Source organism: Glycine soja, chromosome 7 (assembly GCF_004193775.1).
Source record: "Glycine soja cultivar W05 chromosome 7, ASM419377v2, whole genome shotgun sequence".
In the NCBI taxonomy this organism is placed as follows: Eukaryota; Viridiplantae; Streptophyta; class Magnoliopsida; order Fabales; family Fabaceae; genus Glycine; species Glycine soja.
The window spans coordinates 5,251,355-5,278,991 of NC_041008.1; the positions used below are offsets into that span (position 1 = coordinate 5,251,355).

Consider the following 27,637-nt stretch of genomic DNA (forward strand, 5'->3'; position numbering starts at 1 on the left):
TAAGGCTAGGGCATCACGTGCTGGCAATTGTGCATGGAACATGCCTTCAATTGCATAAGTGACAGAACTGGCGGAAAAATACAAATCCTTTCCCCTTTCATAACGTGCTTGGTTGGTCTCACAATTTTAGTAAATTTAGCTTCCCTATTATAAAATAAAACACCGGCAAGTTAAATTAAAAACTATTTCATATACTTCCAGCGTATGAAATTATTTATATGATCAGTTTTATCAACGATTTCATAAAACAATACAATTGGACGGTACATATCCTTTTATACCCCCTAGTTATATGGAGAAAAAAAATAAAAGATACCTTCAATTTATAGGTTTTCATTAATATCACAACGAGTGTATTTGATTTAATAAATCATAACTGTACATCCTCTCATACTTACAGATAACTCTGAAAACTAAATATAGAAAAATTTATTCAAGAGATTTCAATCTCTTTAAGAGATATCTTTTCATACACACAAATATAATAGCCAAACTCATAAATGTATGCTTAAATTAAAAATATAATTAATTTCCAACCATACTATATATTACATAATCTTTTTTCTCCAATTTCTAATATTCTATTAATGTGACATATTGTCCTATGCTAATCTGACAATTATAATGCAGCTCAAGTGACGTTACCCTATTTTTAAAAAGTTAAATGAGCTCTGAAATTAGTCTTGGATAACATGTCTCACATCAATGAATTATAAACTCGTTATAGAGAATATTAAAAAAAATACTTTTAACACATTTTAATTCATTATTGTATTATTAATTAAAATAGAAAAGTATATAAATCTCACTCTTTATATAATCAACTTTCAGGAATAAATTCTACCCAATAATAAAAAAATATGATACTAACAATGCTCAAGAATATATAATTTAGTAAGAGGAATATGGGTCTACAATACTTTAGAAAAGGAAAGTCCCTCAAGCTAAAATCCTACCATGCACATAAATTCTAATCTGGCTCATGAATTACATCGTGGTTCCCCAAATTATAGTCTTCTATAAAAGCATTTGCAACCAGGCGCCATCTCCAATTGAATAGCTTTGTACATAACAAACCTTAAAATACATCATCTCCAATTCATATAAGGCGAAGCTTATTTCCCCAAAGAAAATCTTCTACTCTATATATAATCTATAATATATTTATAACTCAAATCTTTTACAAGGATTTTTACAATTTGACAAGAGAAAAAAAAAATGGGCCAGACCATACATGCACCCCCAGACCCGTCAAAATCGCCTGGTTCCAGGTTGTTTCCTAACAGAAGATGCAGCCAAAAGATGTCACACTGACATGAGTGATACACAGCTAAGGAGATGGACTATGATCATCATCATCTGAGGAATTGTATTGTCTCTTTCCAACAAGTCCTGGAAGGGGTTGTGGAAGCATAGGGTTCACTGGGACAGGGAATCTATGTGCTGAACTAACCATGGTTCTCTCATTTATCATTCCAACTTCTTTGCACACCCTATCAAGAACTGTTAAGAAGTCTCTTACTACCATGAAGATTCTAAATGGATGAGCTTCTTCCTTTGACAAGTTCCCATGGAAATACTCTGTGATCTCCTTCACAAGGGATAAGGCAACACTTTCTTGTGCTTGGACTTTTAGAATCTCCTCCTCAGCCATTCTCATGAACTTGTTCATCGACTCTCTGAACTTCTGGCTGCTTTCATCTGACCCTGCTGCTTCATCCAACTGCACAGCCTCTGCAATGTGTGCAATCCCTTTGGAGAGTTTGGATACCTCGCTGCTGAGGACTTCAGAGTCCATAGCAGCGGCCTTCTTCACACTCGCTAGGTCAGAACTCAGACTAGACACGACTTGCAGGCCGAGGCGTCTACACTTGGCATCGTCGTTCAAGTTCGTGCTCGGTGTTTGATTAGTACTTGAGGGACGTGCGCCTTCAGTTCTGATGATTTCTTGTACGACGAAGTGCAGTAGAGTGGTTTTGCCGTCCGCACCTTTGACGTCAACCAGCTTGAGAAGCGTATCAAGCTTGAATGCGTGTGCATCGCCGCGGTTGGTCCCCACATTCATACGGTTCCCAGTTTTGAGCACAGCCTCTAGAAGCTTCAAGAACATTCTACTGTTTCGCAGCTCTTCACAGGCAGCCTGCAAGTGCAAGACACTGTAAGTCATGACATGTACAAAGAGAAACCTCTTGAGAATCATGTATGGACATCATTACCAGATTCTGCTTGGCCTCCACTACAAGAGAATGTATTTGGGAAAATGGGCAGAGAGATGGAGAAAAATAATGGGAGAGGATATAAACAATTCAATGGAAAAGAATGATGATTGGTTATTACCTCCAAAGTTTGAAAGGATTTCCTAAGATACTCCACTTCGGACTCAAAATTGGCTATGTAAAGCATTGCTTCCACCCTTTTAAATGCGAAAGGTACATCAAGCACTGCCTTCAAAAATTTCTCAGCAGGACCAAGTTTGGTTGGAGAATCATCTTTATGTTCCTTCAATTTGCGTTCTTCCTCCTTGCTTGGTGCCATTTTTAACAAGCTTTCGAGTAGTTCGGTTCCAAGTGTATCAGTAATGCCTGTCAAAAGGTAAATTGATTTAGCTACATAATCGGAACACAATTAGTAGTAAAAATTGGATAGTGGTGGACAGATTTAGTTATTGAAAGCACATTCTTATGAACAAGGGCTACAAGCAAACTTTTACAAAACAAAGTTTAAACTAAAAGTTGATTTTTGTTTAACAAATAGAGAATATAGAGAGAGAACACCACAAACAAGAGACAAGATGAAACCTCTTCATTTAGCACTTCATGAAACTTGTGAGTCACAAATAGACAAATCAACAGACTTGCCAAAGATAGATTTAGAATGCAGAAGTATTTTGTTTCAGTAACCAGACTACCGGAGTCTTGAGGAGAGAAATAACTTAGCTAAAAGAAATTCTCCAGAAATAAACCAATACGATAGCCTAACAAAACAGACCAGCAGCTTCATTCAACTAACATGTACTATTTATAACTATATGTGGGCAATAAACACATCTTCCTCTGAATGAAGACCTACACCTATTCACCTAATTTCTACTATACCAAAGCAAAAGTTGTTGCCAAATTAGTGTCGACATATCTATCTTCTTTTTCCTTTGAAAACTTCCCACTTTATCCAGCAACTGTATAAAATACCCAAGCATCAACTGCACATGCAACTAAAATTGATGTGTCGGGAGTGGGTAAAGAATTTATTCCAAATGATTATTATTAAAAGGCCAAGATCAGCAAGAATTTAAGCGGGTGCCAATATTACCACAACTGCCAACACTTCAAATAGAAGTTGTTCTATGCAAGGAACAAATCAATAATTACAACAAAACTAAAAAAGTTTGAAGTTATGACCTTCTAAGAGTGCTTCACACACTTCTTCAATAGTCACATTAAGTGCCCTTAATAAGATAGCGATGTTTTGGGACTTTTTAGGATCCAATACCCTATCCTCCTGATTTTGTGGCGCAAGAACTGAGCGTGGAGTAGTATCCTTGGGTTTTGGGTTTGGCGTGTTCACTACAAACAAAGTTTCGATCATCTCCTCATTCAACCTGCAGCAAAACCCAATTCAAAGCACTTAATCCATGAACAACAACCACAACAAGTCACACGTGAATCATCAACTACTAAAAGTGTCATTCCCTAAGCGTAACAGGAATTCAAAAAGCAAAATGCAACAGCAAAATAACAAGATAGTAACATAGTGAGTGACAGTTAAAGATCTTACTTGAAAGAACTGGACCTCAACTGATCCCACACCATCTCACGATCAGAGCTGGCCCTCACTTTGTCCCAATGCAAAGGCTTCAACTTAGGCTTAGATGTCTCCTCAGAACCCTCCTCAAAATTCTGAGAACTAGCCGGTGGCAACTCAACTGGGGAAACCTTCGTATTTGGTGTTTGCAACACAAAAGGCCTAGAAGGTGGCGTCAGCGGCGGCGCCGGCCTCGAAATCTGTTGATCCACCGGCGTCACTGGAGACGGCACCTCCCACTGCTTACGCTGCCGGGGAACCGCCAGAGGTGGCGGTGGCGGTGGTGGAGGTGGAGGCGGAGCTAAAACACTACTAGATGGAGCAATTGGTACTGAAAGAACCGGAATTTCCCATTGTTTCCTCTGTGGAACTGAAAAATTTGGTGCTTCGCCAATTGGTGTCAACAAGTCAGGAATCTCCCAGTGTTTCCGAGAAGGTGGTGGCTGAGGCTGAGAGTTCAACTCTCTCTCCGGCGAAGAAAGGAGCGTCGGTGACAAATGCAACGATGAAAGGGGAGAATGTCGATACCGATCTGAAACGTCGGATATTGTCGGAGACTGATCCAACTCATGATGCAAGTTCATCCCTATAACCGGCGACGGCAGAGAAAACGCCGAGGACTTCCCATTGGAAGAAGCGTTGGACAATCTCGGTGACCCACTTTCGTTTTTCGACTTAGATGAACCAAAAGATTGCGTCTTTTCAAGCACAACAAGTCCCGGAACAGATTCTCCATCTGGGGTTTGTTTTTTCTTTGGAGACAGAGAGAGCGGCGACAGCGACGGCGACTGACACTCCCTCCGCTCCGGCGTCGACGATATTGACGACGACGGCACGTGCTGCCCAAAAACCGGCGACGGAGACGACAGTATGGACGAGGACGCCGAGCTTCTAATCGCCGTCGCCTCCTGCGGTGGCGAATGGTGGGTTATGGTATTTTCCGGCGACTTAGGTAGTGATTTTCTGGGGCTTATGCTCACCGGAGGAGAAAGACTAATGGAATGAGAGCGATCCGGGGAAGCAGAAGAGGAAGAAGAGTAAGAAGAAGTGGATGACTCACTGCTGCTACGACCAACCAAGTTTTCCCCGGCAATGGCGTTGAAAACTCGCCGGGAACCCGATCCAGCTCCGGCGGAGCCTTCTCTTCCATTATTCAGCGACCCTCTCGGCGAGTAGAACTCTTCTTCATCGTCCTCCACCGTCGCCGTCGATTCCTCCCGAAGCCTCGAAGCCTGCCGCGCCAGCGGCGGCAGCGGCTGGAGCTCTGGCGAGTCCATTTTCCGAGGATTCAACGCGGCGGCGCGTGGGTCAGAGAGCTCATCAACGCCGCCGCGGGAGTTCACAATGGTGCCAAGGTAGAGAAACTCAGAGCTTGTAGAAGACGTGTTTCTGGCTTTCCGGGAAGCGGCGCCGGATGTGGTGGAGGCTTCGCGAGGGAAGAGACGGATGCTGCTGTCGGATCTGAGGGTTTTATCGTCGGCGGAGTAGTTTTTGCGGCGGCGGCGGCAGTAGACGAAGGCGGAAAGGGCGACGACCGCGGCGGCGCAGGCGACGGCGGCGATGGCGACGGCGAGGAGTTTTTTGGAGGAAGATTTGAACTTTTGGGTTTGGGGGAGGATGAGAGAGGAGATGTTAGCAGGGAAGGAAGCAAAGGCAGAAGGAGAAGGAGGAGGAGGAGGAGAAGGGTATGTTGGGAAAAAGGGTGTGGAAGAAGAAGCATTGGTATTGGGTGTGGTTGAAAATGGGTACTTTGGGTTTGGAGGTGATGATGGAGGAGGGCTTGGGGGTTGTGAGGGAGGAGGGGATCCATTTTGGGGGAGAAGGGGTTGGTGGAGGATTCTTCTGTTGTTGCTGCTGATGGTGGGTGTGGAAGTGGAAAGGAGTGGTGCAATGAGAAGGAAGAATGCGAGGGTGGTGCTGCTGCTGCACATTCTGCTGTGCTGCTTGCTATCTCTCATGTTTCTCTCTCTTGCTAAATGTGGGAGAGAGAGAGAGAGGGGGGGGGGGGGAGGGAAGGGAGAAGAAGATTTGTTAGAGTGAGAGTGGGAAAAAGGTTGAATCAGATCGACAAAAGGGGAGAAAGTAGATGGTAAAATTTAGGTGGTGGTGGATCCAGCTAAGATTCTGATTTTGCTGATGTTTTGCTATTTCCACTCCCCTCTTCTGCTTCTTCTGACCTTCTGTGTTCTGTTCTACTCTTCTTCCTCCACTTTTTAATTCTTTTTTTATTAATTGTTATGGTAAATTTGAAGCAAGTTACATTAACACATTCAGATTTTTTTTTTAATTATGCACAATGTTCCACTTGTCCATTCTATTATAAATAGATTAACAATCAATACAATCAAATTTTTATAATATGTCAATTTTAAATATTTGTTAGTATTTGACATGATCACTCTCGTTCACAATCCCAACTGAACAATGTGGGAAAATGAGTATTCTTCAATCAGGACGATGTTAGGAAATTAAGGATTCAATTTCTCTAACTGAAGATGTATGTTTTAAAGTAGAAAATATCCTCACCACCATTAATTAAAATATTAATAGTTGAGAACTGTAATAAAGTTATATATATATGTGAAAAAATTTTAAGTTAGTTACAATTTTAATAGTTGAATTTTAATCAACGGATATTAATATAGTTCATCGTCTATGTTACATTCCTCTCACTAGAATTAAATCTAAAAGTAATTTAAAAATTGATTATATATGCATGCAATGTACATCTATTTGAGTTTATCACAACTCTTTGGTTTTTCAAATAACAATATCTTTTTATTAGGAGGAAACAAAAATCCCAAAAGAAACCATAGCTTGTAGTAATAAATGCCCATAGCATCTGAGAAGAATTCCAAACAAGAAACACATCGTCCAATGAAGATCCATGCTTGGCCAACCAGTCAGCACAAACATTTTCCTTCCTGGTTATGATAAATTAAGTTGGACCTCCCAATACGAGGATAAGAGTTGACGAATCCTAGCTACTATGATTGCAGCATAAGGGTGTTATTGATTCAATGCTCCCTTGACAAGTTGAATAGCATATAGAGAATCTGAATAACAAATGATCAAATTAATGGTATCCTTGCTCCAAGCATAGTGAAGACCATGAAACAGCGCAATGAGTTTAACATTAGGGTTCCTAAGAAACCTAGTAACCAATTTTCCTGTGAGTCCTTAATAAGAGCCCCGAAGCCAGATCTTCCTGAATTTCCTATAGAGAACTTCAATCAACATTAATCTTCATGTAATTTGTTGGTGACAGATCCAAGCAACAAGAAAAGTTTGTTCACAACACAATCTGTTTGGTAAGGAAATCCTTGAAGGTTATTATGAGGTTTGTAACCTGGTTAAGAATATACCACTCCATCCAGACTTCATCTTCGAACACTATAAAAACATTTTATATTGTTATAGCATGCTCTTCTTACCTTAAAACAATATAATAATGTCATTTAATTTGAAAAATATTTTAATTTAATTATGAAAATAAATTGTATTATTTTAATGCTTTATAATAAAATGTGACATTTTTATAATTATAATTACAAAATTATTTTTAAAATTAAATATCCTAAATGTTGAAGTCCCACTGTGTAGCCTGTGATAGACTTTTACTTTGCTGAAAAAACAAAAACTGTCGGTTGTAACTTGTAATACCAATACCAAATATCCTACAATTATGTAGCACTTTAGTTGGACAATTGACAACAACAAAAAAAAACATTTTAATGCCTTAAAGTTTGGGGAAAAAGATTCAACAAAGGAAATTACCATAAAGAATAAAGAAGAGATGCAAAAGAAAACAAGCAAGCTTGTCTTTTAAGACGCATTTCCCATTATTTATGAATAGTATTTTTATTTCATGATTGAGAACTAATTTATTTTTTATTCATAAGAATAAAAAATCTATATGTAAAGATTAAAAATTTATAATAACTCACATATACCTTATTTAATTATCAACCAAGTTAAGATTCTCTTAATTATGAGAATTAATTCTATCTAAATTAAATAATATCATTGTAAGTGACAAATTCTTCATCTGAATACTGTATTTGTTTATCCAAAACTTAAATTTTAAAAATTTTGATTAAAGAAAATGAGTTATGGACAAATTGGTATCTACGGACCCTTATATGCGGATGTCGGTCACCGAAAACGGTGCGTTCCGTGAGCCAGCACGCGCCCCAATACAGCTTCTTCAAAGCATCCAAGATCCTGGTCAGACTAGTCTTACGAGAATACTTTGCACAATTGCACATGTTGCAAAGCACTTGTGTTCATGTCGACGTCTTTATATTAATATTTTATTATTGTTGCCATATTAAACAATATTTTTAAAATCATATTAACTGTTAAACAAATCAAGACACTAATTCAAAAGATTTAATAATTGAATACTATCATGACTAAATTGGTATTATTAAAAAATATAAAATAATATTGAAAAACATAATACCAGAAATTAATGAAAGTAAAAATAAAATTTAATAAAACTCGACTCGAATGAAATACTATATAATTATATCTTTAATTATCTAAGTTTTAACAATACATAGTATTTTTTTTATTCGGAAAATCAAACTCAATTATTAGAAAATTTATATTAATTCGCACACTCGAACCCAAACCCTCAAGTCAACTACTCAGTACTAACCCGAAATTACATACAAGTTATACAACATACATGATGTTTATCCTGCATGCTGTAGCAATTGCCAAGCCAACATCAAAAAACCAGAGTTTGGATACAATAACTAGGATTCACGTACCAATCATAAAAAGAGTAGGAAAAGTTCTTTACTTTCCCATAAAGCCATGACCATTCTCTGAACCGTATTAATTTCACTATTGCATCAAAATCCATTTGTTCCCCTTCAAAGACAATTTTATTTATGTGACACTAAATGGATCAAGCCACTGCACACCAAACAACACTCCACACAATAGTTTTATTCCTTCCAAACCAAAAACAGTCATGCATAAAGAAATATTTTTTGGGATCCCCCTGGTTAGCAATCTGAACCTCAATCCATTTATAACAGTTTTGCCAGATTCAATATAAAAACGGACATGTGATGTGAATATTAAATGGTTGCTATCCTCCTTTTCCCCTGAGCAGAACAGACAAAGTTGGTGTTGTTCTTCCAAGATGTTCCTACATTACAGATTTTTCCCAGTGAGTAACTCGTTTTTTATAGTTTCCACACGAAGATAGCAACATTGTGGGGGATGGCAAGCTTCCAAAATGACCTGTAGAAAAGGACATCAATAAATTTGTATTTTCAATTAGAAACAAATATGTGTTTGTAACGGAGTAACACCCTGTTAAGATCAACTTTGACACCAATGAATCTTGCCCATCCGCCACCAAACTCGCCCCTTCCAATTCGTTCATGAAACTAGTAAACATGGGTAATTTTCATTAGAACCATTGTCTCCTCCAATAAAAATTTCACCCCCTATCATCTCATCCTTTTGATTCGAGTTCATAAACATCTCCCATACCTATCCTCAAGCTTGTAATTTCCCATCCATGGTTGCTCCTAAAATTGGATTAACCTTCCATCTCTCACCCTCCAACATACATTTTTGTCAAACCATTGGTCATGTTTCTCTTCCTCGCATGCCCCTACAAAGTCCCTCCACCACAAAGAATCATTCCTAGATTTCCTCTTAACAAGCAACGAATTACCTTGGCTTTATTTAGAACATAACACTTGTTGCCAAAGGCAATTATGACCAATATAACCTCCATCTCCATTTCCATAAAAGAATAACGTTAAATAACCTAATATTTTTACACTCAAACCTCATTTCTCCTTTGGCATAAATTTCATTTCCCCCATTATGACTCGCAGTCATTCAAAGTATTAAGTTAGTCAGTTCAATTATATTATAATTTATTTGATTAATCTAGGAAATTACTAAATTAAAATAGAAGTATTTCATAAATTATTTTATTACATCAACTTGTTATATTTTTTCGTTTGCCTATAATATTTTAAAATTTTCCTTTTTAATTTACTATATTTAATTAATAAAAAATGTATTTTAAAAAAGACAACAATTTTTAAATAATTATAAAATTGAAAATATACTTTTATCCAAAAAAGAAAAATAAAATTTCTATAAAATTTACATATTTTAATTTTATTTTATATGTATTGAATAGTTTTGCAGTTAATTTCATTAAATACTTCTACTGTAATAAACTAGTTTAATAGTTTTAGTCGATATTTTGATAATAAAAAATTACTTTTAAAACTCTTATATTAATTAATATTTATCATAGTACCATTTATTTTGAATATTTTTATAAGTTGTATGAAGGTAAAGCATAATTTAAAATTTTAACTAATCATCATCACAAAAATATAAAAGAGTTTTGTTAACATCAATTTTAATGACTTATGTTAAAAAAGGATACATATAAAAAAAAAGTTTTATTACATCATAAATATAAATCATATTTCTTTCCTTTTTTTTCTTAATAAAAAAACCATTTTTCATCTCTTTAACATGAGAGGTTAATGTTAAGAAAACCTAATTTTAATTAAAAATATTTGGAAAAATCATTTTATATGTAAATTTAGAAGGTAGGTATAGCTTAATTTATACATTTTCCGTAGATATTAGACTTTATAGGAAATAATTGTTTCATGGTATAATACATATTCTCATATGCATTAGCTTAGATAATCAGCATTCCTTACTTTAATTCCATAAAAATATTATAATTTGATTGACATAAGAAGGATCTCTTTAGACTTAGTTATCTGTTAGTTGGCTAGCTTATGATAGTAAATAAAATTACAACTACTCTGTTGCGGTATGTTGTAAAATACAATCAACTTTTTATTGTTGATTTTTTAAATGGTATCGTAGCTCCTATGCATTCTTTGGAAATTTGTTGTGCCATTGAGTACTTTTTTTTACAAGTCTCTATTAAAATTGAAAATTAACCCTCAAATAAAGAAAAAAATCAAATATTTAAAATGTCATTATATACTATTATTGCATATATACTGTGATGGTAAGGACAGTTTTTGTGATTAATTTTTCGATTAGGTCGCACAGCTTTAGTTTGAATTTTTTGTTACCATCATAGTGCTTTTTTCTAGACTTAGATAAATATGGAATCCAAATAAATAAAAAAAGAAGCTAGCACCACAATTAGGACTTGAACTTTTTATAATTAAAATCAATTATTGGAATTGTTAATTAAAATTTAATATATATGTAAGTGACAATAAAAAAGCTTAACTATAAAACAAATTAGGAGTGTGAATAAATGATTCCTTAGATCATTACAACCTTACAAAATTCTTGACGTCAATGTGTTCCTTTTGTTCTACATCAAATTACATTTTCGGATGATCTTTCCTCATCCAAGAATATTTTTCCTCTCAAGCGCGTGGCTTGATTAAAGTATAATTAATTTCTGTAGTTAAGTCAAGTTATTAATGAAATTCTTTTACTTATAAAAAAAAATTGTAGTTAATAGCTTGAGATTAGATTAAGAAAACTACTTTTTATTTGGTACGAAGAAATTATAACAACTAGAATAACTCTGAACTTTATCAACGTACGTTAAGGTAACGGTTAAAATTACCGTTTTAATTCATTGCATCTGTCTACAAAGGGAAAAAAAAGAAAGATCGAAAAAAAAGAGCAGATCTAGGTGACATGCAATGCAATTCATCAATGGCTAGTGGATATATACTTTCGTATGTGTCTGGTTTCAGTTAAACACGATCTGAGATTCCGAGTTTTGGGTAACAAGAAAAATATACTTTTGTGGAAAAGTTATTAGGGTATATTTACTTTAGTGAAAAAATAAAAGCAAAAATTGAAAGAAAAGAAAGAACAAAAATAAAGAAAGTTTTTCTCTCTCTAATTTAATTTTGTAAAAACAATAAGAAAATATGTATGAAAAAATAATTAAATATCTATAAAAAGATAAATAAATATGAACAAAAATAAGAACAAATTTATCTTTATATAAAAAAATTATTTTCATTTATGTCAATTTTAAGACATCCTATACATTAAAAAAAAGACATTCTTGAAGAGTAACTCGTGCATTGCACGGTAGAGAAAAAATGCAAGAGAGGGAGAGAGAAAAAAAGTAAACGAGAGAGGACGAAGAGGAAAAAAAAAGACTCATATACAGTACTACACTAAAAAAATGGCACATACTACACTATTTTTTATTTTCTTCTTCAATAATAACTTATTGAAAAATTTGTTCAAACACAACTTTATGATATTATATATATGACTTGTCAAGAATATTATTAAAAGTTAGTAGTAAAAATATATATTGAAAATCACAACAATATCTGACAGTATGTAATAATAGTATTTCAATCATACAAAAATAATTAACCTTTATTTACAAAAATAAAAAAAAACTTCTGAATCAAATAAAGTCACTGTAGAATAGATATTTTATGACGTAAACTAAAAAGGTGGCATGCAATAAATGTGTGCATTACGTAGGTGCCTGAAACGGGGTATAACGAGTACACTACAATTACCTACTGCATGGTGCTTGCGTAATAATGGCAGTAAAATACAATCTTAGAATCCATCAACACACAAAGTTTCTCGTCTACGTGTAATGTGTATGGTCATTTACCCTGACAGAAATTATTATTCTGCTTTCTAACCCCATCTTTTGTTTTTTCTATATAATGAAACATACATTTCATTTCAAAACCCAAAAAATAAAACACGTGAAGGCAATGTATGTAATTTCATTGCCTAGAGCCCCGGATTCAGAAATGTGCAGAGAGAGGTACGAGTTTGGCATGCACACTAACAAATTTGTGAACAAGAGGGTGGTCGGCATTCATAAATTAACCCCAACCTGTGTTTAATAAAATTTATTTGTACTACGTGAATAATTGCCTACATTTTTTATTTTCTCAAAAGTAATACAAAAATTTATTAATATTTTAGAATAAACTGAACGGGCCATATACATATATTGAGCTTGATAAAATGTTTCTCGAATAAGCATGATAAAATTTAGGTCAATTTTGAGGAAAAGTGAAAAAAAAGACGTACTTATTTATGCCTAAAGTCACATTTAGTTTTGTTAGAATCATACTAAGTCAGTTTTTCTATTAAAAAAATTATCCAATATACCAATAACGTATCGGCGGGAGTGGAATACGTTTAACCAAATAAAATAGACATCAAAATTGAATTTAAGTTATCCTAGTGTTTGTGTAAGAGATTATAAAACAAAGAGATTTAATTTTCTATAGAAAACTCGTTTATATGAGTGCGAAATTGGGCTCCACAAATTTGACCAAAAGTTGAAACTGAAAACACACGATCATACGTACACACGGATCATGAATAATTGAATATTGAATGCTCCCCCACTTAGCCCACGAGAAAGGTTAACATTGGTCACTTGACATATTCCAAAAGTTGTCAAGTACACTTTAGCATCATCTCCAAGTCAGCTTCGTAGCTACTTCAACTAAAAGGCTAAGCTGAATGATGCACATTGGCTTGATGCTTCATGCTTAAAATTATGGATCTTGTTACGAAATGTTATTAATTAATTAGGATATTGATTAAGAAGTTAAAAAATAAAATATTTATTGTGTAAATTATGAGGGTAAAATAGATCATAAACAATATAATTTTTTTATCTTTCAATAAAAATATTTTTATTTTAAATTTCTTAATTAATGTCCTTAGAACATTAATTAGTATTTACCAATAAATATTAGGATAAACTATATTAACTATCATGAAATTTTCTAAAATTATTTAATTTTTTTCTCCTGTATTAACTCTTAGGAGTGGTTAGTGTAATCTATTAGAGATTATTGGTTGCTAGGCACATCACGTATTACATTTATAATCTTTTTTATATTTCTTCTTTCGCCCATTCTTATATGCAATTTTAGAAGTGTCATTTCAAGTTAGCACGATTCGTTTGGGTTAACTTATAACATGTCAAATTATTTCGGATTAACTCAAGTTAAGTTGATTTATTACATGTTTGGTTGGTGCATTAAACTATCGCTAAAAATGCTTATTCAATTCCTTTGTCAATTATATTTGAAGATTTGAACATGGTTAATGTGCAGGAAAACATGGATGCTGGACATAGATCCAAACACACTATTAATTGTAAGCTTAAAGTTTGTTATAGCTGAACCCTTTGTAGATCTCGAGTCAAAGAAGTTGGCACATAGGTCACTATCTTTTTTAAAATATTAAAAAATTAAAAATTATCAAAACAAATTAACTTTTATATAACAAGTTAATAAAGCAATTTTCAATCACTGTAAACTAAAACGAAAAAAGTAGGTTGTCATTTCTACCATAAAATAACAAAATATAATATGTAATGATTGAAATAAAATAGCATGCACTAATTGTATAAAAACGCTGATAAAAAAAACAAATTGTATACAAAAATATTTAGTTCTTAAAATTGTCAATATTATCAATTAATTCGGTCCTATTGAAAAAAAAGGGTAAACTTGGTCTCCAATAATTGATAATAAATTTAGTTCCTAAAATTATTATTACCGTTAGTTTTATTTCTAACATCATCAAATGAATTATATTAATTCTGTTCTTCAGTTGGCTCATTATCGCTAATTAGTAATCAGTTTGGTTTCTAATTTAAATTGATTGATACGTATCTAAGTCAAAGACTCAAATAATTAATAATTAATGAAGTTAGGATGCAAATTAATGATCCTAATATTAAGAATTAAAATCGCCAACGATTGGCAATTTCAATAACCAAAATTCTTCTTTACAATTTTTCTTTGCGACATTCTTTACAGATTTAAGATTTGAAATTCTACAGGCTAATTTGATGTTTCATTCAAAAAATTTGTAGAGTTATTTTTAAACATTTCAATTAAAGTATTTATTATTTTGTACTTCATGGACATTTTTCACAGACTAATCCAAATAAAACACAATATATATATATATATATATATATATATATATATAATAATTTAAATTAATTTTTATTAGCTTATTAAATATATAATTAATTATGTATATTACTAAAAAATTCAAGATTCAAATATATAGAATTTATTATCAAGTACTTTTAAGACAATGTCTCTGTTTCTCATCTTCTATCCTTAATAATAATAGTATGGACTATATATAATGGTATTATCATTATATAAGCAACGAAAGGCAAAATAATTATTAGTACGAGAGTATCCACGAAGAAAAATGATAACATCCATTATTGAGAAATTGTGTACACAATACAGCCTAATTATTGAAATTATAATGATTACAAGGACAACGATCTTCCTTGGTAATTATGATTCTATGCTGAATAAATTAAGCTGTAATTTGAGATTTCATTGTGACAATGGAACATCATATCAATGTTACGTGAAATCATTAGTACTAAAATTAATATACAAAACCAGTGGTAGAAAAGTTGCTTTTGCAGGCGTGCTCTTCTGTGCCCTAATGATTTTATCGTTTTATTTATTTATATATCAATATAGTGACTTCTTAACGCACACCTCTTTTATTTTAAGGTGCATATTATTTTTTTAGTTAATTCTATTCTCTTCCTTTGAGAATTATTTAAATTTTATTTTATTTATTTTATAATACGTACTCCTCTCTTTTAAGAAATAAATATATATTTTATATTTCAATACTTTATACATAAACAAAATTCTTAAGGATAATGAATAATTAGGAAAATGTCTCTTAATGATATTTTAGCTTTTTCTATAATTTTTAGTGTTTCATATAAATAATTTTGTATTATTATTGTTAGTGATTTTAATATTTTAGAATGTAAAATGAAGTTTTAAATATTTTTATTATTAGTTTTGAGTTTTTATCTAAAAATTTTATTTTGTCTTCTAAACTCATAGAACTGACAATAAATATTCAAAATTAGCTAATAATCATGTTGAGAATCAGGATGCAAGAAAAAAAATCTTTAAAATGTTCATGTACATTAAAATTAATTTAAATATAGCACATTGATTTTTAAAGGGAGTAAAATGTATAGTTTTAAATAAGAGGAGAGGGAAGTGTGATTTTAGTCTCTCGAGAAATGAGAATGTAATTCATCCTATTTTTTCTTTATGTTATTATCGAAATGATATGGTTTATTTGTTTTATTTTTTATGTTGATTTTATGTCATTAATGCATACAAGTTATAAGAAGAATGTTAGTCACATTTTTTTTTCTAACAAGCTTTTAAATATATTTTTTATTATCAGTAAAATATATTAATTCAAAAATATATAACTCTCACTTCCCATTAAATAAATTCTTAGTGAATTTTATTAATAATAAAAACGTTTTAAAATAATTTACAAATTATGTTACTGCTACGTAATAAGAAACACTACTACAAATATTGCCTTTTACATCACCTGTGCTACGACGGTTATTTAGATAACCGATTTAAATAGTGACGCGGTGGCATTTTTGCAATTATTTTGAAAAAAATTACATTTTACGACATACATTCTAAGGCGGTTATTAAAAACCGCCTTAGAATGTTATATTATATAAAATTTACGCCGGGTTTTAGTGTAAAACCGTCGTAGTTGGGTTAAAAAAAAAAACAAAGCCCGTTAAAACCTAGGTAATGACGCGGTGGCATTCTAAGGCCTTCCCCTCTTCGTTACTGAACCCTAGCCCCTCTCCCTCCCTTTCCCTCAGATTTCTCACTTCCTTTTCTCCTTTCCATTTCTCACCTTCTCCCTCTCTCTTCATCTCTTCTCTACCCCTTTTTTGGTTTTCCTTACTCTTACGAATCAAAACCCGCAACTTTGGACGTCGTTGGAGGGCTTTCGTCGCTACCCACCATAACTTACGAGGTAAGTACTCTAAATTTCTCATTTCAGGAATTTGAAGCCTGTGCTTTGGCTAAGTTTTTTTTTTTTACCTTTACTCACATTTTTTTACCTCTTCCTTTGTTGATGTTGATTGCGATTGGGTTAAAAATATTGGGTGAGGTCTACATCATAGCTATGTTGCTAGATTTTTGTTGGTATGAAATTAATTGAGCGAAACTAATTGGATGTATATTTGCTGAGTTTTTACAATAATCAATCCATGTTAACACCCGCTTTCCCATTTTGATATTGCTCATTTGAGAAAATCAAATGATTTCAGAAAAAAAATACTTTTCGTTAGGAAAATCACAAACAAACATTTATTCTTTTGCTTTTTCTGAATATTGCTCCCATAGCAGTGATGACTCTTGTCAAACCGTGAGAGAAGAGAAGATTTTCATAAAAAGTCTCATGTTGGTGACCTTCTTTCCCCTCATTCTTCTTTTCTCTCTTCTTCTACACTGTTTCAGGGGTGACCACTGGTAGCAAGGTGTATTAGGTCCAATTCATAGTACCTGAAAGCACACTTTACTCAAAGTGGGAGGAGGTGTTAGTAGGAAACAACACGTCTGGATCCACAGGTTTGCCATATTTACGCTCCTTACAAAAATTATACAGTTATAAGCATTATGATATAGAATTTAGGTGGGAAAGAGAAAGACAGAAAGAAAGAGGGGAAGAGAGAAGGAAACAGAATAGAGAGGATGGTTAATAGTTTGGTTCAAGAGTTAAAACTGAACTGAACTCAACTGAATTAAAACATGGTTATTAAGAACCAAAGTGAACCATTTATTTTTCATTCTGAACAGAACTGAACTATTGCAAGTTCAGTGAATTGGTTCTTTATTAAAAAAACTGATACATGTTTAAGAATTTTTTATTTTTTTTGCTAAACTGATCTCTGCTGCAAATTTTCTGTTGACGGCATTGCTGAAGGTTCCTGCAACACATTCCAATTTGGGTTCTGCAACTATTTTCTGTTATTTTGTCATCTCCCATCTTGGCTTTAAATTATTTGCATCAAACCCCACCATAAATTATTATTCAAGTATCAATTTCGGTTATTTAATGTTTAAGTCTAAGTAATAAATTGCCAAGAGCTTCTATGATGAAATTTATGAAAGATTCACAGATCTTATTAAGAGCCACCATAAATTATATAGTGTTGTTGGTAACAGGCACTGCTTAATTGAAAGCTAAGCTTCTATTATTAACAGTTTAGTTCTAGTGCACTGAACTATGTTTAATAGCAGTTTGATTAATAAAACTTAAAACAGTTTAGGTTTAGTTTTTTATAAAATAATTCAGTTTTTAATAGTTTAATTCATTTTGGTATTAAAGTAGTTCACAGATCAAAATAATTTTTTGGACACCCCTAAATACTTTCCATTTGATAATGGCATAATATATGGGAGAATTTACATAACTCATGAATGATACTTACTAGGCCTACTGCAATGTCAAGGTGATACTTGCGTCCTGTAGTGTGCACTGCTCCACCACGACTAGAAGTCCGGTTAAAATTATCATTTATCACATCACCTACTAGGAATTTAGAAGAAACTCAGTATAAATGCTAAAAGAGGAAGTAAAATGATATGAAGATAAAAAATTAGATGATCTAAAACGAAGCATAAAGCACCATTCATAGTTTATGATTTATTTTTGTCAAGTTGTGCTACTTATGCTGATATGAATTTTTTCTTTCATAGGTGTGACCGAATTTTGTGGTACGGAGAAGGTCTCCATCAGTTATCATATGTCCGTGGAGAATCAAAGTTTTCAGACCACAGACCTGTTTATGGCATATTTTGTGCTGAGGTTGAGTCAACTCATGGCAGATTGAAGAAAACTATGAGTTGTTCTCGTTCCAGAATTGAGGTGGAGGAACTTCTGCCATATTCTGGTGGATACACTGAGCTGAGTTTTTTCTAAAGGAAGAAAGGTTGGATATACGTATCCATTCACATTCAGTTACACTATCTATCCCTTATGCACTTCCACAATCATGCTTGTGTTGTGAGATAGTGGAACTTAGGTATCTGAGTGATTTTTCTTTTTTCTTCTTAAGTTCATACAAATAGATAAAACTAAAAAACACGTGCAGGGCTCTTAGCAAACCTGATCATGCCCCATTGGCCCAAAGGGTGGCCTCAACTTTTTCTTTTTTCTTATTTTCTTGTTGGCTAGACCAAAAGTACTAGATTCCGAAGCTGTAAATGATATATATGGGGTTGAACATAATAGAGTGGAACCTGCTAGTGCAATCAAAACATAGAGTCTAAAAGAATATACTAAAATGATGTTGGGCATTAGGTGTATCTTGCTTTACTAGATATGCAAATTGATTTCATGAATTCGGAAGTCAATACAAACAGAATATGTTCACAGAATAATAATCTGAAAAGTATATATCTCAAATCTTTTTCTGCTTTGAAGTCCTTTGGTTCTTTTCTTATTGTCAATACAATTATTCTTTTCTCCTGAATTAGAAATCTTACATCCACCTATTACTGTTCAGCAATTGGTCCCCCATTACCAAGCTGGAATTACTTTGAAGAAAACTCATTCATGAAGGGAGATAGGGACAACCCATTTCCCACATACCCAAAAAGGTTAATTTTCTTCTCTTTCATACTTTTGAGCAAGCGCATGCACCTCTGTATGATACAATAGAACGTGATTCCAACACGCCATTGTATCAGGGGTGCACATCTTTCACGCGGTTGTCAGCTGTGTTAGCTTTGGTAAACTTGAAGGCAAGATTTGGGTGGAGTGATAAAAGCTTCACTGAATTGCTGGTCTTATTGAAGAACATGCTTCCTGAACAAAACACTTTGCCGAAAAATCACTACGAGGCCAAAAAGATTTTGTGTCCAGTGGGAATGGAGTACAAGAAGATCCATGCATGCCCTAATGATTGCATATTGTATAGAAATGAGTATGCTGAACTACGGCAATGCCCCACGTGTGGGGTATCACGATACAAAGTGCAACACGATGAATTAACTGATGATGCAGGAACCAAAAATTGTCGTCCTGCCAAGGTGTGCTGGTATCTTCCAATAATACCAAGGTTTAAGCGATTGTTTGCTAATGCACATGATGCAAAAAACCTTTCATGGCATTCGGATGACCGAAAATCTGATGGATTACTGCGACATCCTGCCGATTCGCCACAGTGGAAGACAATTGATCGTTTGTATCCAGAGTTTGGGGATGAGCCAAGGAACCTAAGGCTTGCTCTTGCTTCTGATGGAATGAATCCTTATGGTAGCTTAAGTAGCAACCACAGTTCCTGGCCTGTTTTACTGATGATTTACAACCTTCCCCCATGGTTGTGCATTTTGCGTAAATACATTATCCTGTGTATGATGATCGCGGGTCCAAGGCAGCCAGGGAATGATATTGATGTGTATCTTACACCATTAATCGAAGACTTGAAACAATTGTGGGAAGAAGGGGTAGATGTGTGGGATGCAAATGTGCAGCAGACGTTCAGGTTACGCACAATGGTGTTTTGTACTATTAATGATTTTCCAGCATATGGAAATTTAAGTGGATACAGTGTGAAAGGGCATCATGCATGTCCTATCTGTGAGAAAAACACAAGCTTCATCCAACTCAAGCATGGAAAGAAGACAGTATATACCAGACACCGAAGATTTCTAAAAGCTTTTCACCCTTATCGACGATTGAAAAAAGCTTTTAATGGAAGTCAGGAGAATGAAGGCCCCCCAGAAGCATTAACTGGAAACCAAGTTCATGATCGTGTAAAGGACATTGTAACCGTGTTTGGCAAGTCCCAGAAGAAGACATCATCTCCCAACAACATGTGGAAGAAACGCTCAATATTCTTTGATCTTCCATACTGGTCTGATCTATATGTGCGTCATTGTCTAGATGTTATGCATGTGGAGAAAAATGTATGTGATAGTTTAATTGGTACTCTTCTTAACATTAAAGGGAAGACAAAGGATGGTTTGAAATGTCGTCAAGACTTGGTTGACATGGGAATACGAGAGCAGTTGCATCCCATATCACAAGGTCGACGAACATATTTACCCCCAGCATGCCACACACTGTCAACAGCAGAGAAGAAAAGCTTTTGTCAATGTCTGCGGAATGTCAAAGTTCCACAAGGATACTCTTCAAATATCAAGAGCCTTGTCGCCCTCAATGATCTTAAGTTGGTTGGCTTGAAGTCTCATGATTGCCATGTCTTAATGCAACAATTATTGCCTGTTGCGATTCGCGGCATCTTGCCTGACAAAGTTAGAGTTGCCATAACCCGTTTGTGCTTTCTTTTTAATGCCATATGTAGTAAAGTCATTAATCCTCATCAATTGGATGACTTGGAGAATGAGGCTGCCATTGTCATTTGTCAGTTAGAGATGTATTTCCCACCATCATTTTTTGACATCATGGTTCACCTCATTGTTCATCTTGTGAGGGAAATTCGGTTGTGTGGTCCGGTTTTTTTGCGGTGGATGTATCCAATTGAACGCTACATGAAAGTGTTGAAGGGATATACCAAAAATCAATACCGACCAGAAGCTTCCATTGTAGAAAGGTATGTTGCTGAAGAAGCTATTGAGTTTTGTTCACAATACATGGAAACAGTTGAAGCTGTGGGGGTACCGAAAATTCGTCATGACCGGACACGAGGAGGTCAAGGGACACGAGGCTTCAATGTTGTTACCATGAGTCGACAAGATGTGTCACAGGCGCATTTGTATATCTTGAATAACACACAGGAGGTCGTTCCATACATACAAACTCACAAACAATATCTGACATCTATTAACCCAAAATTGAACATGATGAAATTGTTACAAGAGCATAATAGAACTTTCATGAACTGGTTTAAAGAAACAATAATGACTGATGACAATGCTTCCAAAACATTAAGATTGTTGGCTATTGGTCCGAATCTAAATGTCCCTACTTGGCAGGGGTATGACATAAACAATTATTCGTTCTATACAAAGTCACAAGATGATAAAAGTAGTGTGCAGAATAGTGGGGTGCTTGTGGAGGCTCATTCTGAGCACTTTTCTAGAGCATCTGATAACAACCCAATTGAAGCCTCAATGCCTTATTTCGGAGTTATTGAACAAATCTGGGAGCTTGATTATAATCAATTTAGAGTGCCAGTATTTAAATGTAACTGGGTTAATGGAAATACCGGTGTTCATAGAGATGAAATGGGATTCACTTTAGTAGACCTTAACAAGGTAGGTTACAAGGAGGAACCATTCATAATGGCAGAACAAGCTAGACAAGTGTTTTACATCCAAGATCCAAATAATCGTACATTATCAGTGGTTCTACAAGGAAGGCCAATTGGTGTTAGGGAACAAATTCATGATGCATCCCTTGACATTTGTGAGACTCCTCATTTTTGCACAAAAATGCCTTCAATATGTGAACAAGCAGAGGTGGATGACGTACATGCGATTCGTAATGATCATGCTGAAGGTTTATGGGAGAACATTGCTCCTTAACCGCCTTGTATCAATGTAATGTTACAATATTATTTTATTTGTTATTGACTTATATGTAACGTTCATATTTATTTTGTGCCGCATACATGCTATTTTTAATCCTACCAAATTAATCTAAATTTGTTTCATTTGGACAGCGTCATGGTGACACCGCCAAGGTCCCCTCCGCAGTCAGATGGTAATTCGGAGCCACAACCTAAGAAGACACGACAAAGCACACGTCTTAGAAGGTTGACTTTAAGAAGTTTAGATCAGCCTAGACCAATAGTTAATGTGGATCCTGCAACTGGAAGAGCATCAGGCCCAGAGAAGCAAAAGTTCCACAGTTTTTTAGGGGTTGTAGCTCGAGAAAAGATCCCCATTGTCCACAGCAATTGGAAAAATGTGCCAGAAACTCTTAAGGACATGGTATGGGGGGACATTTTGGTAAGTCACATTAACAATTTGATGTATTCAAACATTGAGTTTATTTTCAAAAAAATGTTTACATGCACTAAAATTGACATGATGAATATGTAATGCAGGCTAAATTTGATATCCCAGAAGCTGAAAAGGCCAAGAAAAAAGTAATGTCCACGGTGGGCACTAGATGGAGGCAATTTAAGTCTTCGCTAACCACTAAATTTGTCTATGCTGACACACAAGCCGGACAGGAAGAAAATCCTTCAGCAAAATATGGTATGGATAAACAAACTTGGGACGAATTTGTTGCAAGTCGCAAGACCCCGGATTGGCAGGTAACATGTTTGTTCAATTTAGTTTAAATTTCTTTAGAAATGTACATTTTTAACAATTAAATAAATGCAAATAATATATTGTCAATGACAGGAAATTCGGAAAAAGGCAAAGGAGAGTCAAAAATACAATGACTGCCCCCACGTACTGTCTCGTGGGGGTTATGACTTGCTTGAGAAAAAAATGTTAGATGAGAAAACAAAGCAAAGACAACAGCAGGCACTTTTGACTGAGAATCCATTGTCTGATCTGGAGGAGCCGCCATCTCCCATTAAAAGGCACGTGAAGTGGAAAATGGCTAGAACCAAACGATATGGCCAGATGACATCAAAGGCAGCAAAAGAAATTTCGGATAGAATTGTGAGTTGCAGCATGATTATAATCAATTTGGAACTAATTTTTGTTTGCTTTATAATTACTACCTCATTAACTCTTTCAATATGTTGTGCTTGTTTTAGGACTCGTTAGAAGAGCAGACGACACAGGGTAGTTTTGTTCCCCATGGTCGGGATGACATCTTGAATACGGCCATTGGCAAACCGGAACATCCAGGTCGAGTTCGTGCAGCGGGATCTGGTATGACCCTTACTCAATTTTATGGTAGGGCAACACGTACGTCGAGTAGTTCCTCAGCAACACTAATGCAACAACAGTGGGCTGACATTATTGGAAACATAAAGGAACAAGTAAGGAATGAATATGAAGAACAACACAAGAGGAGTCTGGAGGAATTTAAGAAGGAGTTGTCCAGTCAGATCTTCATTCAATTGAGTCAGATGGGATCACAATACTCTCCCCTTATTGAGGTGGATTTACAGGCATTGGCTGCACGTCTTAGCACTAAAGGAAGTAATGTAGAAACTGCTGATGTTGACCCATCAGGCGACAAAAATGTGAGCTTAAAACCCACTATGGGGTTATACGTGCAACGGCAAAATACTACAGTGTTGGTGGCCTTGGGGAAAATATGTGAGGGTGGATCAGCCATTCACAATGTCACTTATGCTGATGATGTTGTGAGGGTGAGTGTTGACAAAGTTATAGAAGGTGATGCCGAAGTGCCCTTCCCGACATCAGAGATTCAATATGTCAAGCAGGCTCTTCAAACATTCATTGCATGGCCAACAAATCTTGTGAAAAAAGTGTCACATGAGGTAAATTTGGTGTTATTATATTTGCTGCATGACATGTTTACATGAATATATGTTAGTTTATGAAATTATGTAAATTGTTGTTTTCATTACACAATTAGGAGTCCGATACTAGTCCAAAGAAACTTCCTGAAACAGATGAAAGAGGGACGAATGATTTTGACCATGATCCGTTGCGTCAACTGATTAAGAGCCTATATTTCATGTACGACACACCTGTTGAGTTGAAGTGGGATGGCAGCAAATTTGGGCTTTCAAATGTTGATGCTTCATTCTTCTTGACATTCTCTGATGTAAATGAAATAGTAGCTGGATACAAATGTTTGAACATATCTATACTACAGTTATGGATGTTGTAAGTAAATTTAATATGATTCATTGATAAGTAGTATTTTGTATGCTATGCATCAGTATCAATTTTTATGTATAATTTATCAAAGCAGGTTTTTGGATGAGTGGAGCTCTACTTTGGGTCATGCTTCCGTGTATGGATTCCTTGAGCCACAATCGATACACAATGCAAAGGATCGACGTGCTGAATGTGAGCATTACTTACAAGCATGGCTCAAGGAATCGCAACGAGAGGTGTACCTAGGAGCTTACTTAAATCAGTAAGTACTATTAATTCAAATGGTTATAAATAATGTTGAAGTTCTACGTACCTAATACTTGTTTCTTGTAGGGGCCATTGGCAACTGGTAGTACTGTGTCCTGCGACCAATGTTGTTGCATGGTTTTGTTCGTTACGTAAGAAGCCTGATACTCATATCAAAACTGCAATTAACAAGTAAAGTTTTGTATTGTCCCTCATATCATGCAGTGTAATATTTTGTGTCAACCATTTGTTATCGTCGTATAGATGTTGATCATGCTATTATTATAAGCAGTGCAATGAAGTCAGCAAACACAACCGCGGATGGTACAAATAATCCAGCAACTCCTAAGTGGGTTGAAGTCAAGGTTAGTGATGCAATTAATCATTATTTTCCAGTATTGATCTTCAAATGATAACCTCAATACAATTGTTAGATCGAATTATTATTTATATTGAATGTAGAGCCATGTACAAAGCGGAGGGTATGAGTGTGGCTACTACGTGATGCATTGGATGTGGAACATCGTCGGTGGGGGTTTAAAGAATTCTTTGTTGAACTAGTAATTTAATTTATTGATTTGATCCTCTGTTGTAACTTTTAATAAAATGTTAGTCTTATTATGATATGTATGTTTTGCTGTTTTGATTTCGGACATAAGGATGAACTATGGAATATGAGGACCTTACTTTCTTTGTAGGGCTGGTTCTAACTATATTGACAACCTGGGTTTTGCTTCACTTACTGTGTGGAACATGAAGACATGGAAAGCCATGGTATGTTCTTCTTTGTATAAAATGTTTTATGTTTATGTTGTTTATGGCTATTTTTAATTTTGGATTTCATAAAGACAGTCCTTCCTCTTGGAGAAGATCCACCAGCAATTACTTCTCTATGCTTTAATCACAATGGAAAGATTTTGGCAGCTTCTGCCGTTGATGGAATGATTCACATGTTTGGTATCCTTAATTTTGTTCATTTGATTGTTTCCTTGGTTTGATATACTTAGTGATTAATATGTGAAGTAAAATATAATGTAATTTTGTTGCTGTTAAACATATTTCCAATATAATTTGATTTGATTGTCATATTTCCATATTTCTATTGTTATTTGATTTCTTTCTAATTTCTCTTAATTCTTTAGTTTCTAATTATTTATCAATAATATCCATCACACTTAAATCCCCACAATTTCAACAATTGGTTGCATTTATTAAGTTATATCTTCCCTTGCTGGAGTTGCCAATTTGCTGGGATTTCTTGTTCAGTGAAATAAAATGGTGCATTTCTTTTAAAGATAAATGTATTTAGAATGTTCTAGCAGTGGCCACATGATTTGACAATCATGTCATCCTTAACTAGTCGAAGACATGTCTGCTGGTCTACAAATCACTGGCTGGCCTGCACATGATTCTTCCATCAGTTCAATTCTGTTTGGACCAGATGAGACTAGCATTTTTAGCCTGGGCTCTGATGGGAAGGCAAGTATTATAAATTTAATGTTATTCCAGCTTGTGAAATGGGTTGTACATTTATATTAATTTATTCTTTGTTGTCAGATTTTTGAGTGGAGTTTGCAAAATCAAGGTCAAATCCTGTGGTCGAGAGACTCTAGTAGGTATATTTCTAGTTTGACACCTTACACTTAGATGTACACTGTTTCTTTTTTCTTTTGTGCGGCTCAAAATAGTTTTTATTAGCCAAATGCAGGAAAATTTGATGCATGAAATAGAGGATTGTCATATCAGACTCAAGAAGTAAACAGACTTCATTATTTATGAATAAATTATAGAAATAATCTGGTTTTTTTAGGCCAGATTTTAGTACAAACTTCAACAAAGACAGGGTTTCTCCCTAACAAGGAATTTCCTCTTTCAAAATACCAGAAATTCCAATCAAGCATCTTAATTGCCTTCTACAAATTAGTCACACAACCTATATATAACTATCATGCAACATATAAATGCCTAATCCTAGATAACTTCCTAATACAGAATTATAACATCCTAATTACAATTTGGGCTTTGGGTCTAACAACTCAATAATATAAAATTGGTTTGGAAGGTTAGGATTGTCCGAGTCTTATAATGACTATATTGGCCATATTTTTTTTAGTCGATGTGGGGTCCCAATATTATAAGTGTAAATATTTTATTTAGAGTATTTGGCTTGCTTTCTAAAGCATTTTTATCCCGGTTCCTCCTATCCTTGGTTTTATACTTGTTTGAAGAAATAATTCACAGCATGACCTTTTTTTTTCCTTCCATAGGTTCTGTTACCCCCTCAATGATTCAAAATATTGCAGACATGAGATGGCATTAGATGCAAATGGGAGGAGACTCTTGGTAACATCCAGTTCATTTAGAGCACCCATATACCAGGTTAATGATTCGTGGTGAATTGTGATTAGACCATTGCCTTTAGGGATTATAATTATATAATTATCCATACATTGGTTTGACTTGTTACACCCAGTAAATTTTGGCTTTGAATATATCCGGTTATCTTGTTAGTTATCTGGAATTGTTGTGTCTGGTTGTCTTGTGTCAGTTTCATGGTCAAATATAAAATAAAAAATGCTATAGCATTGTTGTTTCCTTTAGCTTAAGCATGTGGCAGCCCTCCTTGAATTACAGTCCTAGCTTCTCTGTAGGAGACTCCTCACTATACACAGAGCCTTGGTTGAAACCAGGGTTATCCTATCTTGTTGAAACATCTAGTGTCAAGGATTAACGCTTAAACCTTGAAGTTTATAACTAGAATGGTAATTTTCTTATAATTCCCCCCTCAGTGCTTAAACCTATTGCTGAAATTTATTTTAGTTATCAGACTGGGACAATAAGGATTGAATTCTTGATCACTAGGTCATGGAGATCTCATGCAGTCATACCATGTTAAGTACTAACTTTTAAAGTCTTACAATTTTTAAGTAGGCCCATGAGTATTTTTGATATCTTGC

General features: G+C 34.6%; 4 protein-coding genes across 5 annotated transcripts; 3 read left to right on the forward strand and 1 right to left on the reverse strand.

The window, feature by feature from the left end:
* Window positions 1-864: 864 nt before the first annotated feature.
* LOC114418334 (formin-like protein 1) lies at window positions 865-5,823 on the reverse strand. Its single transcript, XM_028383629.1, has 4 exons — window positions 3,775-5,823; window positions 3,399-3,598; window positions 2,338-2,582; window positions 865-2,140 (listed from the first exon to the last, which is right to left on the reverse strand). The coding sequence occupies exons 1-4, from the start codon at window positions 5,757-5,759 to the stop codon at window positions 1,331-1,333; spliced, it is 3,240 nt and encodes a 1,079-aa protein (XP_028239430.1). The 5' UTR covers window positions 5,760-5,823; the 3' UTR covers window positions 865-1,330.
* Window positions 5,824-19,577: 13,754 nt separating this feature from the next.
* On the forward strand, window positions 19,578-22,199 carry LOC114419373. The gene is made up of 2 exons (XM_028385025.1): window positions 19,578-20,583; window positions 20,659-22,199. Exons 1-2 carry the CDS (start codon window positions 19,578-19,580, stop codon window positions 22,197-22,199), a joined length of 2,547 nt encoding a protein of 848 aa, XP_028240826.1.
* Window positions 22,200-22,340: 141 nt separating this feature from the next.
* LOC114419374 lies at window positions 22,341-25,241 on the forward strand. The gene is made up of 9 exons (XM_028385026.1): window positions 22,341-22,625; window positions 22,724-22,936; window positions 23,028-23,294; window positions 23,393-24,088; window positions 24,187-24,440; window positions 24,529-24,696; window positions 24,768-24,872; window positions 24,973-25,045; window positions 25,143-25,241. Exons 1-9 carry the CDS (start codon window positions 22,341-22,343, stop codon window positions 25,239-25,241), a joined length of 2,160 nt encoding a protein of 719 aa, XP_028240827.1.
* A 134-nt stretch (window positions 25,242-25,375) lies between these two features.
* On the forward strand, window positions 25,376-27,229 carry LOC114419215 (WD repeat-containing protein 91 homolog). 2 transcript variants are annotated; one of them, XM_028384862.1, is made up of 5 exons: window positions 25,376-25,454; window positions 25,533-25,637; window positions 26,047-26,159; window positions 26,238-26,296; window positions 26,948-27,229. In XM_028384862.1, the coding sequence occupies exons 1-5, from the start codon at window positions 25,442-25,444 to the stop codon at window positions 27,075-27,077; spliced, it is 420 nt and encodes a 139-aa protein (XP_028240663.1). In that variant the 5' UTR covers window positions 25,376-25,441; the 3' UTR covers window positions 27,078-27,229. The 2 variants fall into 2 exon arrangements, with proteins under 2 accessions (XP_028240663.1, XP_028240662.1); XM_028384861.1 differs by having other exon boundaries at window positions 25,384-25,454; window positions 25,529-25,637; window positions 26,948-27,223.
* The last annotated feature ends 408 nt before the right edge of the window (window positions 27,230-27,637 follow it).